The following is a 19,645-nucleotide window of genomic DNA, read 5'->3' as shown; positions in this document are numbered from 1 at the left end:
AAATGAAAATATTTCAGCCATTCAATAGCTGTAAATAGGAGAAACAGGACTTCATCAATACAATCCCTAAAGTAGATGTAACCATTTATTAGAGTTTCCAGACTGGCAAGACATGTGTGGCCAGTCTGCCTGAGTCTATAACTGAAATGTGAACTCAAAACTTAGGGAAGGTTTCAAAATGAAATGTTTCAAGAGCTAAACGAGAAACATTTTTGTTTGTGGAGAAAGCAAATCTTACGCAACTATAAGCTTGTCATTTTATTTTTAGCAGAACATCAGCACAGAAGTGATAGAGAATGCAACCTAAATATGATGAGAATGTTATTATTGAGGTTTTATTTTCTTATTGAAATTACCAGATCTTCATTATTTTAATTAATAAATGTTATAATAATTAACTGTAATAATATTATAAAGTTGTAGAAATTAACGACTGTTTTAATTCATGTTAATTGCTCTGCATTTATCAAAGTGGCATGAGTGAAACTGCTTTATAATCCTGAGTGACTAGTGGAAACAGTCTTTATCTAAAATCAACATATTAGAATACCTTGTCTTTCCTTTCAGCTGAGGATTTTACCACACAATTCAGTACAGATACCAATTATTTGAATTTACAATATTAAAAGCTTCACCCATGAACAAAACTAGATGACTGACTTACATTTTTGAGATTCAGTATTACCATCACACCACTCCTTTCATCTGTATTTTCTAGTGCACTTCCTATTTCAGTTCAGAGTCTGATCTTTTAAACTACCATCAAAATCATTAAATGCTAAAATTTAGACACCTCCTTCACCCATGAGACAAAAATAAAATTTATTCTCCTTGGATACAACATAAAGATGCTAAATCTTAGCCATGAGCTAAGACTTCTCAGATCTGGTTTTGGACAGCATGACAGGAAATAAAACCACCAGAGAAATCAGACTGAAAATCTCACTGATATTATGACACAACACTACGTTGCAATTACACCAAAGATTTCAGTTATACATCTCCCCCCCCGCCAAAAAAAGAAAAACCCAAAGCTCACAAAAGGAGTATTTTGAGCTTCCAAAAGTCCAAATGGAAGCATCCAAACCCTCTGATAAACTTAGCGATGCATACGTGCAGGATATTCATGATGTAGTCACAGATGCTATGGAAAACTTCAAGAACAGTCATTAAAATACAAGAAAATTGAAATATCGTATGTGTTAAAGTACAGACTGGTACTTTTTTGAAATGCTAAGAATATTTGTATTTTAGCAATAACTAAATTAATAAAGAAGCCCAAACCCAAAAGTTAAGTACCTGTAAAGTTCATAACTATGAGCCTATCTTTGAGAAAGAGCTTTGCCAAACAAAAGGAAAGACCATTCCCCCAAAAGAAAAAAGGAAAGAGAAACAAAGAAAAGAAAAGCCATACTACAGTAATACAAGACACTTGTGTTCCTCTTCCACATTAACATATTAATTCTGATTGATCTGATTTCAACAGGGTGATACAAACTCACCCAAGAGGAACTTTCAATAATTTATCACCAGTCCTGCCTAACGAGGGAGGTCCCAGTTGACTGGAGGTTAGCAAATGTGACACCCATCTACAAGAAGGGCCAGAAGGAGGAGCCGGGGAACTACAAGCCTGTCAATCTGACCTCGGTGCCAGGGAAGGTTATAGAGCAGATCATTTTGAGTGCCATCACATGGCACGTGCTGGACAACCAGGTCATCAGGCCCAGTCAGCGTGGGTTTATGAAAGGCAGGTCCTGCTTGACTAATCTGATCTCTTTCTATCACAAGATGACCATCTTAATGGATGAGGGAAAGGCTGTGGATGTTGTCTACCTAGACTTTAATAAAGCCTTTGACACCATTTCCTACAGCATTCTCCTGGAGAAACTGGCTGCTCATGGCTTGGACAGGCATACTCTTCGCTGGGTAAGAAACTGGCTGGATGGCCGGGCCTAAAGAGTTGTGGTGAACAGAGTTAAATCCAGTTGGTGGCCAGTCACAAGTGGTGTTCCCCAGGGCTCAGTATTGGGGCCAGTTCTGTTTAATAGCTTTATCAATGATCCGGATGAGGGGATCGAGTGCACCCTCAGTAAGTTTGCAGACGACACCAAGTTGGGTGGGAGTGTTGATCTTCTTGAGGGTAGGAAGGATCTACAGAGGGATCTGGACAGGCTGGATCAATGGGCCGAGGCCAATTCTATGAGGTTCAACAAGGCCAAGTGCCGGGGTCCTGCACTTGGGTTACAACAACCTCATGCAATACTACAGGCTTGGGGAAGAGTGGCTGGAAAGCTGCCTGTTAGAAAAGGACCTGGGGGTTTTGGTCAACAGCCGGCTGAATATGAGCCGGCAGTGTGCCCAGGTGTCCAAGAAGGCCAACAGCATCCTGGTCTGTATCAGAAATAGTGTGGCCAGCAGGAAAGGGGAAGTGATTGTCCCCCTGTACTCGGCACTGGTGAGGCCACACCTTGAATACTGTATTCAGTTTTGGGCCCTTCACTACAAGAAACACATGGAGGCGCTGGAGCGTATCCAGAGAAGGGCAATGAAGCTGGTGAAGAGTCTGGAGAACAAGTCTTATGAGGAGCAGCTGAGGGAACTGGGACTCTAGTCTGGAGAAGAGGAGGCTGAGGGGAGACCTTATCGCTCTCTACAATTACCTGGAAGGAGGTTGTAGTGAAGTGGGTGTTGGTCTCTTTTCCCACGTAACAAGAGATAGGACAAGAGGAAATGGCCTCAAGTTGTGCCAAGGGGGGTTTAGATTGATTATTAGGAAAAATTTCTTCACCAAAAGGGTTGTCAAGCATTGGAACAGGCTGCCCAGGTGTTCTGGTTTCAGCTGGGGAGTCAACCTTTTTTGTAGTAGCTGGGGGGTGCTGTGTTTTGTGTTTGGTATGAGAGGAATATTGATGGCCCATTGATGTTTTGGTTGTTGCTGAGTGGTGCTTGCACTGGGGACTTTTCGGCACCCCATGCTCTGCCACGTGCATGGGAAGCAGGGGGGGGAGCATAGACGGGGTGGTTGACCCAGATGGCCAATGGGGTATTCCGTACTGTGTGACGTCATGCTCAGTATGTAAACTAGGAGGGGTGGTCCGAGAAGGGGGGGGATCTCACGGCTTGGGACAGGCTAGGTGTCGGTCGGCGGGTGGTGAGCAGTTGCATTGTGCATCGCCTGCTTTCTATATTCTATTATTGTTGTTGTTATCATTATTATGATTACTGTACTACTTTGTTTTATTTCAATTATTAAACTGATTTTATCTCAACCCGCGAGTTTTCCTACTTGTGCCCTCCTGATTCTCTCCCCCATCCTACCGGAGGCAGGGAATGAGCAAGCGGCTGTGTGGTGTTTAGTTGCTGGCTAGGGTTAAACCACGACACCAGGGAAGTGGTTGAGTCACCATCCCTGGAGGTATTTAAAAGACATGTAGACGTGGTGCTTAGGGACATGGTTGAGTGGTGGACTTGGTAGTGTTAGGTTAATGGTTGGACTCAATGATCTTAAGGGTCTTTTCCAACCTAAAGAATTCTATGATTCTAGGATTCTATAAAAAAGAAGAGAAAGGTGGATCAGTAGCATAAGATTGTAAATAAAAGTAAGCATGCTTACCTTAGAGGTATATTAAACTAATTTAAGGTTTTAACTTCGTACTTTGATCTTAAAAATGAATTTAAAATTAAATATTTAATAGGACATGACATACAAAATGATGACACGAACTTTGTCTTAAAATACTGTTTCGTGTAAATTACTAGATATTGGCCAACAATATCTATACCAAATAACCACCGAAGTCATATTATTACAAGATTTACCCTCTCTATACAACATAATTTGAAGCCTCAACATTTTTAATAATTCTTAATAGTATATGTTAATATTTTGAGGATTTTTACCATCCTCTCGATGCCACCACTGAAAGTATAGACAAGAAGGTATAGCCAGAACAGTTTGCTTAAGGATCCACAGTCCTTTATAGAGACTGGGAAAGGGAAAAAGGAGGAAGAGAGCCGGAGGAACAGATGGCTTGGAAAAATAACAGTTTGACTTGGTGATTCAATCATGAAAAGAAACCTCACAAAACCTAGTTTTTGTAGAAACCTATTTCTGATTGACTATGATAATGTCTAATCAGTGCAACTGGATGTTCACCATCACATATATTTAAAAACGCAGGTCTATGCAGGCCTCAAGTATTAAAGCAAAAAGCAGAGAAGTCCATCCAATGTTACATATTATACGTATAATGAAAGTGGAATTTGGGCTGTAATAGTCACAAGAGAACCACACAACTCAATGACATATAATCCCAAACATATTTACAAAGCAGGGTGGATAATGTAGCAGATAGTAGTAGGTAGTGATAGTCTAAGATTTCTGTCCTATGACATATATATAACTTCACACTCACACCAGCCAAGACACCAGCTCCTCCAGTCAAGCTGTGACCAGTACAATACGTGCAGGGAAACAGAATACTTGCACCAAATGCTTGACATGTTTGAGTCTTGTCTAGTATCCTGATGCCTATACATACCATTTCCACCTTAGGGTAACTCTTTCACAAGGTTCATCTGTGGGTTTTTTTTCTTTTCTAAACATACTGGAATAATTTTATCTGATAGATCTGGACAGATGTGGTACAGGTGTCTTTCATCTGAGCAGTGTTCTTGGGTAGGCCTCACCCCATGACAATAACAAAGTTTGTGTTTGTCTTTTTCTTCCCAGTGCATGCAACACTCATATAATCAGTTAGAGCTGAGCAAGTCTCATTAGCTGAGTTGCTTTCAGGGAGGCTTTACCCTTTGACAACATATATGCATATATATATGTGTCCATACATATATATACACACTACTTTTCCTGTTCTTCCCATCACTACTTCTGCTATTTACCCCTTGTAATCATCAAATGATATGATCCTCTTCCGTTCTCCTGCCTAACTGACATACCCCAGGTGGAACCTATCAGAAATAATAGGACTATCATCCTCCACTGCCTTGCACACCTGCCCCCAAAGCAGAAATTCAACATCCTCTCTAAGTAGCAACTCAAAGCAACTTCCTCTCATGAAATAGCCATATTTTGAGAGTCTTTTAATGACTTCTCCAAATACATTTTGAATTCTAAACTCTTACAAAAAGGTTTTTTTTTTGCCACAAAATATGTGCAAAACTCTGGCTTCCAAGTTTTTTTTTTTCTCCTCAGAAAACTTAACCACATTTTCCTGAAATTTACTGTTAACAGAGTGGATGCAATTCAGCTCTATCCCAAGTTTAACTAGAATGTTTTTTTAAAATTACTATAAATAAATAATTGGATGCAAACAGCAAACAGCTAAAAACCACAACCTTTCTTTAGTAAAATAGAATGCTCAGAGATTCTGTTTTAAGAGTGTGGAGTAATCACCCATTTCTGCATTCAGTACTGCAATTGTAAGAAACACAAAGCAAAGTTTAGTGAGAATTGCAAACACCTTTTTATTTGTTTTCTAAACAAAGATAATTACAGGGAAATCACTGAGAGAAATCCTGAATCTTTGAAGATTGTATCTGTGTACACAGTGGTGAACAGAAACATCTAAGTCAATACAAATAAGCTTACTTGAGAGAGGAATGGTTTATATCCAAAGGGATATAATGAAGAGGAAAGGTAAGAAGTATGGATTATAACTACATGAGCAGGGCCTAATAGTGAAAAGTTTTATAAGTAGAAGACTTTTGCAAAGGATTTTTTACAGTTCCTTGATCGTAGCCTGATCCTAATGAACTCCTTCCCTGAAACATAGCAGAATACTTCAAGATGGAAACTTGGGAATGGTCACAATGACTTCTCACTGATTCCCTGGCCAGATTTCTCTGTCTCTTACTGCCAGCCAGTGAAACTTCTGTATCAGGGAGTAGGCACTTGGAGATACCTCAATTGTTCTGTTAGGATGACTTTCCCATTGATTTTTGCAGCTACAAAGGTGGGAAAATGCAGAGAAAAAAAAAAACAACAAGAGAAAGCAAAGCCTGGTCCAATGGCCTGTATCTACTGATTACTGAAAATACATCTAACTTCAAAAATTTTCAGGTAATTTAAATGAAAGCTAATGATATTTATGAATAGCTAAGTAATGATGACTATTCATTCCTTTTATGAAGCCAGACAGAGTTATTTCCAGAACTTAGTATCTGAGTTATAAGGCTAAATCTACCAAACCCCCTAGTAGAACACCATTCACTTAGATGAAGTCTAGACTGGTTTGTGAGGCTGGTATGATTTGCATTTTTCATAATTTTGATTAGTCCATTAGTTAAAGAACTAGGTGAGTAGGCGAATAGAGTTTTAGACTTTCTTTAGCCTGAGGGAAATTGAAACCTCATTCATTTCTATCACCCCATCAGACAAACTATATCTTATTCTAAATAGAAGCACTGTTAGTCTTTCCAGTTGTCTGGGATTTTATATAGTCATAGATGCAAAATTAATGTTTCTAGAAGAATCACAAGCTCTAAGAGCTCTTTTTTCCATCAGGAAAGACTCATGTAACCACTTTCCCTTGATTATTTTGTTATCTAATTCCTAGGAATGAAGAACAGAACTATAAATTTCCACAGCCCAGCTAATCTTTGAAGAGTCAGGCTCTCCAGAGAGAGTTTACCTGCTCTCTGCCTGGCTTCACATGCAGCTAGGTGAATTCTGAGATGGACTGTGACCTTGTTCCAACAGGATGACCGAGGAAGGCTCCCATCTAGTGCAGACGTTTGTTGGTGAAGGGGCAGGATGCTCCTGAATCTTAGAATTCTGCTGGCCAGAAATAAGCAATTTTGCACCACCTAATCAACTTCATGCTGGCCAGGCTTGAAGAGTGAGAAAGCAGTTTCTTCACTCATAAAGAGATTAAGAGTAAAAATGACACCTTCATTATTAATATAACCTTACATTAAAAGGACCTAATCAATGGTGATGCAAGCTTTTGGTACTGTGCTGCTAAAGTACTTCAATCCTATCCTAAGAAGTGCACCTAACAAAAAAGCAGAATTGTTTAGAAAATCTGCCACCACTCAGTCTCCTCTTCAGGATAGTAACATGCATTGGAAAGCATGTAAGTGACAAATGTAATGTAGTCTGTCCTCTGTCATTTGGAATCAGGAACCCAGACTAATTTCAGCTATTTTAGTAACAGCCTTTTCTGTGAACAAGGTTTGATAATTAAATATTTGGAGCAGCTGGAGTCACGCTGCTCAGGAAAAAAAAAAAAAAAAAGAAAATCTTTAAAAATCTTTCATCAATTCATTGGCATTATAGTCAAATTATTTTACTTATTGTGAAGTCATGAATTTCTTCGAAGACCACAGATGTGGTCATATCATCATTCCATTTTGTTATTAAGCTATTAAAAAGACAGCTATACTGTTGCCATATCTTTATAGTCAAACTCAATAGCATAAGCTATTTAGTGATCTGTGTTAAATAGGCCATTATTATATGAAAAAACATCATTAATATTTGAGCCAAAACTAATCATTTTTATTGAAAAAATCTAAAAGCAGCATTGCAAAAGTGACTTCAAATCATATTAAGCAACTGAAATAGTAAATCCCTTCAAATTTTATTTCAAAAAAACATTGAATAGTTTGATCTCCTTTAAAAGTCACCCTATGGTGACTTTTTTATTGGCATCTGCTCACTTGGCAAGCATGTTAAGCACTGAACCAATGAATGAAATATTCCCCAGCTGTGAGTTTGCGTATATAAAACCTGCTAGTCCTTCCTCTTATAAACCTAGGAGATTCATAGATAAGTGGAAAGTGATGTGAAATGACCTTCTGGCACTCCTTTAAATTATATAGTTAGCATCTGAATGACACAAACTTGGCCTTGAATTAGAAAAGCAAACCAGAAGTTAATAGTCATAGAACTAATGCTCACTTCTATTCTCCCAAAATCTTAGACTGCAATCTCCAGCTGTTTTACAGAGTGCAGGTAGCACAGTAATTTATATGTACTTAACAGTATGATAAAAAATATATGCACTATCTACCAGGTATCTTCAATATACAATATATTGCTACTAGCCTATTCATATCTGAATTAAGTAGTCAGTACTATTGTTCTGTGTTTGAAATACAATGAAAAATAAAAATCTTTGGCACAACAAGTTCCATTAAAATTTGCAAAATATTCTTCAAAGAAAGAAATTTTTACATCAATGGGAAAATAATTTCCTAGTTTCATATGTAACCTAAATTCTTGCATTATAATTCATTTTATACCAAAGTGAAAATATTTCTATTTTAAGTAGCAATTTAAGGTATATTTATTATGTATTCTGGAGAAGAAAATACTTAATACTTGCTAAAAAAAAAAAAAACAAAACCCAAAACCCACAACAAAAAATATTTCCAGCATATAACTAATCCTGCCTTTCATTTTCTTTTTCCAGATGGCAACATAAATCCATTATATATTCATTGTGTAGACAGGCTATAGGTCACGGCTTCCTGTTCCTGTAGAAGATCTAATATAATGCAGTCCATCACCTGAAATTCTTCTTGAGTATGTGATCTAACACCATTTAAACAAGCAGGAATGTTATTATCTAATATATGCTTAATAATAAGACACAGATTTTGTTCGCCTCCAGTGTTAGATTTAAAAGATTTGAGGATGAGGAATCACTAAGTAAAGCTTAAATTTGAATCATTTAAGCTCATGCCCCTAAACTGGCTGCAAACCGAAACATATCTGAAATTGTCAACCTTACCATATACTCATAAGATAAAATCATAAAGCTATATGTGTGCAACGTGACTACTGGATGGATATAGATTACACTAGCAGCAATGTTCTCTAATTCATTTAACCTGCGGTAGCTGCCAGAACAAATATGACAAAATAAGGCTGTGTTGTTTCTTTTATATTACAAGGAATTTATCTCCTTCCAAAAATTGCAGATAGATGTTTTAAATGGGATGAATCATGCCATGGGAATATGTATCTCTCTCTGTTGATTAGAGCAAGCATCTGAATGGCTTAGAGTAGATATCTAACTTCCATAGTTAGGTACCTAACTAAACCAAGAGGAAATGTATCTCACCAAAGGGATAAATTACATGTATACACACCTATTTTCTTTGCATACAAGCCTAAAACATATATGCACATAAATCAGCAATGTGTAAGGGCAGCTCTTCAAGACAAGATACATTCACAGATTTAGAGCATCCCCACTTGGATTATACACACTTGGATTAAAACACAAATCATGTCACTGCATCTGACTCCAAAGGTCCAGATCTTACACTTATGGATGAAGATTTTTTTTTTTTCCATTAAGCTTTTCATGTCCATTTATTGTGCAGAAGATAGACTTTTAAGTTTTCTTATGTTTTTGGCTCACCACCTGTACATTCTTTCCTTGCTAAAATGCACATAAAACAATGACGGAGTTTCTATCCATTTTTATTGTATTTATTACATAGCTATGTAATCTTCTTACTTTAAGGAAGAAATGAACTATGCCTTAAAAAAGCATTGTACATTTCAAATAGTTTATTTTTTATATTTAATCAAAATAATAGTGGAAAATAAATTCATATTCAGTCATTCAATGCACATTGAATGCACACTGAGAATATTCAATTTCCGTTGTGGTGGGAGGGTGTATTATTTGTTTCTAGGACAATGTACACAACCTACATATTTTTCTGGCTCTAGGCAACCTGACTCCATTCTTATCCCCCTTCAGTGTTCTTCACTAACTCTCAAAATTAACTTGACAAAAGAGTCAAATGAGAAGACATGTACCCACCACAGTTAAGCAGAGAATTTTCAAACGAAAATAATATTCTGGCAATGCGCTAAATTAACATAAAGCAGCATTTACACCAATGTTGCAAATGCTTCCTTTCCATACTGATAATACATCATTTAAAAAAAAAAAAAAGAAAAGAAAGAATACTTTGCCAATTGTATGTCTGATTGCGTATTAACTTAATTAGGCTTATTGTCTCTGGGATGAAAACCGCTTCTGTGTCTGCCTGTTTGCACAATGACATCTCAGTTCTGGCCAGAGTTTCTAAATTTTATCACAGATGGTTACACTGCTGTTTATGTACTTTTGAATGAAGCTTAGTTAGCTGACTGGAGAAGATTGCAGAAAAGGACTTCCATACACTTTTTAATGCTGAGCTCTCGAAGCTCAGTTTTAAGAATTTACTAAATATGATTCTAATGTTTTAGGATGCTAGTACAAGATCCTTTGAAAATCTTGCATTAACAGAATGGTATTAAAAAGAGAAATGACAACAGGGCAACGGAGTTGAAAGAATGCCAAGAAAAAAGGAAAAGGGATGTGAACTTTCTATCATCTATTGGTTTTACTCATACAGTAAATACTTCTTCCTATTGTTAATAATAAGTATTTGTATGTACATCCTCAGTATTGCATGATGTTCACTCTATACTTCAGAAAACTGAGAAAATAAATCAGAAAACTGAATACCATACTCCTAATCTAACTAGTTGTCATGCTCAACTACATTGAATTTCATTACATTTCTGGATTAAGTGATTCATCTTTTTAAAATATTTTTAGTTTTTATATGAAGTGTCCTGTGATACAGTCAGCTTTTCTGCCTTTATGACAAATTATGACATACGCAAAAAGTAGAAGATTTTGTCTTAAAAAAATATAGTTTAATGATTACCTGGAAAAAAAACATTTTTCAAAATGCACGAATAAATAATGGTCACTTTTCTTGGAAGTCATGTGATTTTGAAGTTGTTCTCTTTTTGGGAAGGAAAGGTGGGATGACTTACATTTTATAAAATACATAGTACAAGCTGGATCATTGTCCCTTTCTCCTGAAATTAGTGTCTTGAGCCTTTATACAACTGGGCATACAAGCATTTGGAGCAGTCTTTGTGGTTTCACTCCATTCTGCTGACAAGTAATCATTGTCTGGACAATGCAGTCCCACTGACTTTGAAGTGGTTACTTGTGTGAAAGGAGGGTAGGAAACAGAATAAGATTCCTGCCTATGGTAGCATTTTGATATTTCAGATCATCCTCTGTCATCTCTACCTCCCATTCAGCAAAGCATTGCTTAATTCAATAATTGCTTAGTTCATGGTTAAAAATATTAAAGCTAGATATTCAGCCAGACATTTCCACCCATTTTAATTTAAGATGGAGAGTTAAATCCTCCACATTTTAAAAACGTCAGTCCATACATGTCTGCCACGTAACTGATGGATTCAAGTTATTAAAAGCAAATGTTTTACTTTAACTTTACTTTAACACAGCTAAGTATTATCATATATACCATTTGGTTATTCCCTCTTGATGTGAGGCTGTCATTTGGGACATTCTGCTACTTATGATCTGTCCTTGCCTATCTTTTTTTCTTTCCAAATGTAAACTGAGTTTGAAATAAAATCAAACAGTACTGAAATAACTCTAGTGTGACAGGCCTTTTAAGCTGTCTAACAATTCTAGATGCAGTGAGCTGTCTAAGAGAAAACATGTGTTGACAACATTGTTTGCTCAATGTGTGTCTTCACTGGCAGAATAAAAGTTGCACGTGTACCTTCCAGAACTTGCAAAAAATTACTCTTGAAGGATCTAATAAATAATAATAACAGTAACAATAACAATAATAATCCTAAAGCCCTGCTGTTTGGCTCTATTTGTTTCTTCTCTCCGTTGCTTAATTACAATAATTCTGGGCTATCTCATAACACAGAGATTCAAGAAAAGACACAAGGAAAAGCTGAAAATGGTATAACTGTATGATAGAAAGGTATCTGTGAATACAAGCCAGTTATTCAGGAATTGAAGACAATAGTGGATTTTAACTTCCCTGTTTATAGTAAGTGAACTGGGTCTACCTTCATTGCCAAAATTCCAAGAAAACTTGTCCCAAAATGTCATGCTTATCAATAAAGTGTTTGTCATTTTTTTAATATTATATCGTGCTGTAAATGTAAAGTAAATGTACAGTCTCCATAGAAACTAGACATTTTCCCAATTATATACAAGGTTCTTAGCTTCCTTGTAGGAAAAAAAGAGCTCTGATTTAAATTTCATATTTTTTGATGGCCACTGAGAATTGATACTTAATTTTCTGAAAGCATAGCTCATAAACCTTACTGTATATGTTCAATCTTTTAGCTCTAACAGAAAGGAAAACCATTTGCCGAGGCAAGTTGATATAAAATTTATTTTACTGTTAAAAATATTAACTTGAATAGAAATATAGATGACACTGTTATGTAAAGCAGAGCATACAAACTAATTCATGTGCATCAGGAAAACAAAATAAAATCTTAAACATCTGCATTTTAATTGTAGTCAGTGCTGGATTTCAGTGCTGAACAATTAACAATCATTACACTGTTTTAAAATATCAGTGGGAGAGTGTCAAAGAAGATGAGTCTTCCATGTTTACAAAAGATTTTGCCTGTGGCATACTGTGTGTTTTCGTGAATCATTTATCTTCTAGCTTAAACTTGTCATGGTATGAAATATTGCAACTGTGATTCTGCATGACAGAATAATGAAACATTGAAAAAAAGTCCATGCTGCAATGACTTTTTCACAGAATTTTGGGCCTGAGAACCTGAAAAGTTGCACATGAAATAGCTTTTCTTTTCACTCCATCAAAAACTAATCCAGGCCAATGAGTTCCCTTCTACACACTGAATATGCTATTCCGTTGTTTGTGGTTTTTTCTATATTGACCTGGTTTTAGCTTTTTTTTTTTAAACGGTGCTTTATTATAAGATCTCATATACTGTATTGTATGCCAAAATAGTTCCTGAAGAGGTTCCATTCAGCAAATATTTGAATGCTGTATTTCACATTGAAAGTTGGAGCCATAGGAGAGATTATGGAAGAAGAGTTTTTGCTGTTTTCTTTAGGAAAATTACTTTAAATTATCTTATGTCAGCAGCTTTGCTGGAGTACCCCTTCATTCTTCAGAAAACTTGTTTCAACTCTTCATTGTTGTGAATAATCTCTGCATGTCATGATGCACATTAGTAAGTGAATTCAAGATGAAATCTGGTGTCTTTATCCACAAAGGCCACCATTTTTTGGGGACCATCTTGTCAGTCACAATCTATATCAAGCACTGCAAGTGAAGACTCTTTTCTTAATGCAATGTCTTCCATCAGGACCCAAAATAATAGAGTTACAGGTAATAAATTCCTAAAACTGATCTTAAAGAGCTCAGCATTAAAAATTTATGGCTATCCTTCTCTGCAACTGTACTTGAATATATTGTGATGAGATAGAGATGAAAGCTATTAGATAAAACACATTCATTACACAAATCTTTAAAATTTCAAACTGGGACAAATAATTATCTTGAGTGCAGAAAACTTAGGTTAAATCAATTGTCAAAATTACTTTGACTTTCTTAATGGTTGTTACTGGAATAATTTTAGTAATGATAGATTAAAGAAAGAGCATGGGTCAGAAAAAAACCCATATTAATAACTTACAAAAAAAAATACACCACTGTATAATTCAAATAAAGATTCATATTTTAAAATTTGAGCTTTTGGGTGCAAGGAATTCTGCTCCCTATTACTGTAGAGTATCATAAAAAAAACCAGCTAAAATGAAAATACTTGTTTTGGCCTATTCGATGTGTCATGTCATCCTCATTTTTTAATGGCTACTGCCAGCTATGTTTTTTACCTTTCTCTTTCAAAACACAAGCATTCATGTTTTCTGTATTCACAAAAGTGGATTAACTACTTCCATGGTACCTGGCATAATTGTCAAAATATGCTGTTTAAACACAAGAAAAAGAGTAAAGGTCTATCCCCAGGTAGGACAGCCAAAGAGCTTGAGAGAAATCGCAGATACTGTGTCATAATCATATCCCCAATTCATCACTGAATCCTTGTATGGCAGGGTTAATCATATCTAAACCATGATTTTCCTTCTTCTTATCAGTGTTTTTCTTTTTTTTGTATAAGCACTGTGAAAGCGTCAAACAGAATTCCTTAATACTGTTCTTAACATGCCTAGTGTGTAAAGAAAATGAGTATTTGTCAAATTATTCCAAGTAACTATGCAGAACAGTGGGATTTTTCCCCACTTCCATGTCTTGTTTTGGGAATTCTGTCTTTATTTCCAGAAATCACAAAATTACATTTCTATCTAGAATGTCAACTATATGAAGTACAGAGCATTAACATTTTAAATAGCTTTACTGTAGTTATTTTAACTCTTTACATGTTGACATCTGTGTCATAAACCAAGAAGTATCAGATCTAATGGAAATGGGAGGACATAATATTTCCAGTTTATCTAAAACAAATTAGCTAGGTCAAAAGCATATGCTTGTAACAGCTAGAAATAAATAAAGAATTGTGCAAATGTATTTAATTTTTTCTGAATGTTCTAGAGGAATAAGTAGAGATTCCCATGGCTTAGGAGACAATACTTTTAAAAACCTGTTTATTTTGTAGTAGCCTATGCATCTCTGTTCCATATATAAGAACAAATTAATTGGATATTAAGGGAGTTCAGTCATCATGAGTATGGCAGATGGATACACAGCAGTTCAAGCATTGCCTTTAATTTGGATAAAATGTTTATAGAATCAACATGAAAGAAGATTAATAAATACCCAGCCTCATCCACAGGCACCTGTTATTTGATGAACTGAAATGTGAGCAGTGGATCAGAATAAAGTCCTACTTATCCAAGCATAAATCTGAAGGATGGATATTTAAAGAATAAATTATATTCAGTATGTGGCATACTGCTTACCAAGGAGTCAAAGTGAACAACAAACTATCAGCTGTCATCATAGGCATTGTTTAATAATAAAGTGAGATAAAATAATTCATAAATCCAGAGAGATAAAACAGTGCGGTAAAAGCCTTGTCTTTGTGTGGGACAGGAGACGTCTTTAAAAGATTCATCTAGTCATCAGAAAAAATGTTAGGATGGGAGTGAAGTTTTGATGGAGGATCTGGGTATCTACAAAAACCAGACAGATGCATGCTGCTCTAATTTCATTCCTCAGGAAAGACTATGCCATTGCCTCATGATGCAGAGAAGCCAAGGATTATAACAGTATTACCATACATTTAAGATAAATATTGCTTCCCCTGCTTATGTGGACTTACTGGAGCTACGCTACACTTTCTAGAGCCTTGGCACATGATCTTGGGTGAAAAGAAACCTTACCTGGTACGACTAATATATTTGGCTAGCATCACAGCATTATTGTAAGTTACATGTTGGTTGTCAGAGTGAGACAAAAATAAATGAACAACAGTAATTTCAAAAGATAATGGTAAATATAAGCATTTTGAGAAAATAGTGCACTATAAAAACGATTAAAAGTAAAAACAGAAATATCCATTTAAAACAGCTTTTTCACATTAATATGTTTAATACAAAAGCAATCACACAAATCATCCAGAATTGTTGAAAGTAGCCAAGCAACAAAAAGATATGAATGAGACCAGATCTACTTACCAAATTCCTTAGGAACTGTGATAGAGTAAACACAGTTGTGACCAACACTATAATTCTTGGGGTAGTTTGGTGATAATACAGTGCCTTCAGAGCCTGTTGACCGGCTTCCACAGGGTGCTAAAAAGTGAAGATAATCAGTTTTGAATAATACAAAATCAGAAAAATTTCATTTTAAAGTGATTTGTTGTATGTTGGTATATGCTATTACAGTAAATTTTATAACACACCTACACCAGATTAAATTTGTATATCCTGTGAAGTACTGAGTATGCACAACTTCCTCATATATTAGAAGAGAACTGATGGCACTCTACAGTTTTCCAGATCAGCTACTGGTTTTCTTTACCATTATCGACCATCTTAACAAAATAATGATGTGCTTTATCCACAGTATGTTATTATTTACAGCGTACAAAACTATTATTCATTTGTTTGACGCTTTATACTCTGATAAAAGCATAGATTATGCAGCTGTTCCGCACACTAGTAAATTCTTACTCATGCCAATAGACTCATAATTCAAAATAATGTACAGAACTACTGAAATAAGAAAGTCAGAATTCCTTGACTTAACACGATGTACCACTTATTTATATCTCAATTATTTATAACATTATATATATAAAGTTATGAGCAAACACTTTTCTTTATCATACAAACATCATGTTTATTCTACCATTAATAGCCATAATACTTGATAAAATGGCAGATAAATAACAATGTTATTTACTACAACAATGTATTTTTCTGAGGTTAACAATAGAAGGTAGCTTCTGGCATTATTCAAAACTGTCAAACAAGAAACAGTGCTTTTTCTTCTTTTTCTTCATCAGATGTTCAGGTGCATTTATATGAAACAGTCATAGGTGTTAGTGTTTTCCTATGTCTATTACCTGCTTCTCAAACACACTATAATTTAGTAGTTTAATCTGTTGTAAAGATTATGGCATCTGTTTAGAATATTTCTTCTATCCACTTTGGCCTATAAAACATCTTTAATGAGTTTAACGTTAACATATCTATTCAACAAATTTGTTTCCTCTGTTAAGACGTAACTGACTCTCTAAAATAAGTACTATTCAATGTTTCATTTGCTAAACACAAAAAAATCTGTTTTTTGTCGTATGCTCTCAAAACATTAATATCTTCTAATATTAAATAATAAGAAGATGGTTTTCTTACTATTATTTCAGAAGATTTTATCTCATTACTTGTCATACTAAATACAAGCTATTTATTAGTGTAGCTAGAAATCATGTATTTTAAAACTACTTTTAGTTAATTCACACAAAACATATGGTAGAGTATACCATGAAAAGAACACATCTTTTAATGCTAGCAACTTAAGGCCCCGTCGCTTTGAGCATGGATTTCTGTAATTTGCATTAACATGGGTTCCTTTCAGTATGGTGTAGCTGCAGGGTTTGACAGACTGTGTACCTGAAATGGGAGCAGATGGTACCTATTGCTCCCGTCTGCATATACAATTCGTAAATGATTTAATGGGCTAGTGTGAAAGTCATGATATTTGAAATAGGTCAACAGAAGGATCTTGACTTTTGCTTGTGCATGTGGTAGATGTGGCACATATATTAGAGATTAGCAAATCAGTCAGGACCCAGGACAGGACATAGTCTTGGCAATGCTCAGTACAGCTTTACTGACAGGCACCCAGTCTGAGATACGGAGTAAGCACTAAGACTACCATACGTACACAGAATATTGTTTTCTATGGCTAAAAGAATAATCTCAGTGTCCTCCCTCAATCCACTGTCATGTGAAATATCAGAAATTCATGCTTTCTTGTGAAAATATATTTAGATAATAGAATTATTGGTACTTTTTGCCAAGAAGCAATAGAGTCTTGGCTGAGCCTCACATCCAGGGACTTACTTGCCTTGAGTTATTTGAAAAACACAAACTAGAAACTCTTCACTAGCTGAATGTGGTAAATATTTTTGATGAAAACAGATTTGCTTACCAGCTTGTAAGCACTCAAGATTTTCTATTCCAGATTTTGGATGAAACAGAAGAGAATATGGAAGAATAGAAGCAACTAAAGCACTAAAACTAGAGAAATAAGATTATCAAAAAGCTTACTACTTCTCCCTAATCGCATTTCCTTCTTTACTGTTTGTGAGTTGAATAAATGAGTTACTGCAACAAAGACCAATAATACTGTCCCACTCCAGCATTCATATCATTATTATACTTCCCTAATCAGGAGATATACAATAAAGTGCAAATTCAGGGTAAAATTATGATTTCACTGAAGTCAATGCTATTGACACCAAAAGGGACAGAATTTCACCCTTAATTTTTAATAAAACTTGAAGTAATAGCACATAATAGCACTACTTAAAATTAAATTAATAGCTATATATTTAGTACTCAGCATATAGTGGACCATTACTTATAAAGTCCAGATTTTTTATACCCCTATTCTTTTTTGTTCTTACAAGTTTTGCAGTTAAGTAAAGCATCTGTGGTTTTACAAAACTCCTAGTATGCTTAAAACAGAACAAAATAATAAAAAAAACCCAACAGTTTTTCTTAAATAAACATACATTTTTTCATTAATTCATTTAACTTAACATGCATAATTTTTCAAACAAATAAAAATCAAATTTACTGCAAATTTTACAAGTTTTTATTCAATTTAGTGCAATGTCTTATACTACAAAATATTGATATTAATATCAACAGTGACTTTTGAGTTATATTTTTACTAAATATGTAACACGATGTTATGTTGATGTAACACTACAATACCGATAACATACTGTAATATCAAACTGATGTCACTAGGACATTGTTTTAAAGCTAGGAAAACAGAGAAACTAATTATGTTTGTGTCATACACAAGAATTTAAGAAAGCTAGTACACTTTCAAAGTGTTCTTGATTCTCTGAGGTAGAATTATTATTTAACTATGTATATGTCTAGCCAAAATATTTCACAATATTTGAAAGGTAGTATTATCACAGCTGGTATAAAAAAATCACACAAAATAATTTCATTGACAGATAAAAATGGTAGACAAATTTCTTCCGAACTTCCAAATTACAGATACTTTTATTGTGGATATCAATCTGCAAATGTGAATGTGATGAAGCACCTAAAATTGTTTTGACAATACAATAAATATGGAACAGACAATCTGATAAACAAATATGTGTTTTAGTTGCTGTCTGGAAATGCAGAAATACATTAGAAATAAAAAGACACCAACAAAGAGAGAGAGAGAGAGAGTGTGCCATCATACAGCTGGAAAGCAGTAGCAAAGAAAACAATATAATGAAAAACATGGAAGGTTTCCATACTGTCATCTCTTCAGTCTTCACAACACAGTTTAATTATGGCAATCAAAATTGATTTAAAAATTGAGAGAGAAGCTCAGGCCAATATATGTTAATAGTATTTGAAAGTGGTTAGTTAAAACAAAGGCTGGCAGAAGCTGGCAAAATCCCCTTAGTAATTCAGAAAGTTATCAAAGCATGGCCTGAATCATAAACAGAAAGAGAAATGGAGAAATGGAGAAATGATGAGACTATTAAAAAAACCAACCAACCAAAAAAAAAAAAAACAAACCAGACAAATTCTAAGTAGCAAGTAAAAAAAAAAAAAAAAAAGCAAATGTAGAAATGCAAAATCAAAAGCAACTAGCTAGATATGGCAGAAAAACTTAACGGATCAAATATCGATTGTGAGTTTCAATGTAACATTGCTGTAGACAAGGACAATTCTAAGCTAGGCTTTCATGTATTAGACATAGAAGGTAACAGTTCTGCTCCATTCAAGAGCAGTAAAGTCTCAGCAGGAACATCACATCAAGTTTTTGGCATATTAAAAAAAAGAAAAAAGAAAAAAGAAGAAAAAAAAAAGGAAGGTTCTATTATGATCTAGCAGGAAATTTTGAAATAATTGGTTTTGTTTAGTCTCCAAAAGAGATGAATGAGACCATGGGCAGAATGGTCACTTTTTGAAGATGTGGTAGATTGAAATAAAGATTAGGGAAATGAATGTTTCTCTTCATCCATAAACGATAGGTCAAGAAATAACTGCCAACAATTTTAGTAAAATCAATTAATTTTAGATATTCCCATAATTACTTTTGGGAAGTTATTGAATTTTTTGGTGATTCC

At 34.9% G+C, this 19,645-nt stretch overlaps 1 protein-coding gene across 3 annotated transcripts in view; it reads right to left on the bottom strand.

Annotated features, from left to right (window-relative positions):
- Nucleotides 1-19,645, bottom strand: part of CSMD3 (CUB and Sushi multiple domains 3) — a 796,263-nt gene that overhangs the window by 180,987 nt on the left and 595,631 nt on the right. For all 3 annotated transcript variants that reach the window (XM_075141259.1, XM_075141260.1, XM_075141261.1), the window contains one exon: nucleotides 15,501-15,617. In XM_075141259.1, the coding sequence (XP_074997360.1) occupies nucleotides 15,501-15,617 (117 nt within the window). The remainder of the gene's footprint in view (nucleotides 1-15,500; nucleotides 15,618-19,645) is intronic.

The sequence above is a fragment of the Calonectris borealis genome, chromosome 2 (genome assembly GCF_964195595.1).
Source record: "Calonectris borealis chromosome 2, bCalBor7.hap1.2, whole genome shotgun sequence".
In the NCBI taxonomy this organism is placed as follows: domain Eukaryota; kingdom Metazoa; phylum Chordata; class Aves; order Procellariiformes; family Procellariidae; genus Calonectris; species Calonectris borealis.
Note: the sequence above shows the minus strand (reverse complement) of the source record. Positions and strands in the feature narration are given on the sequence as shown.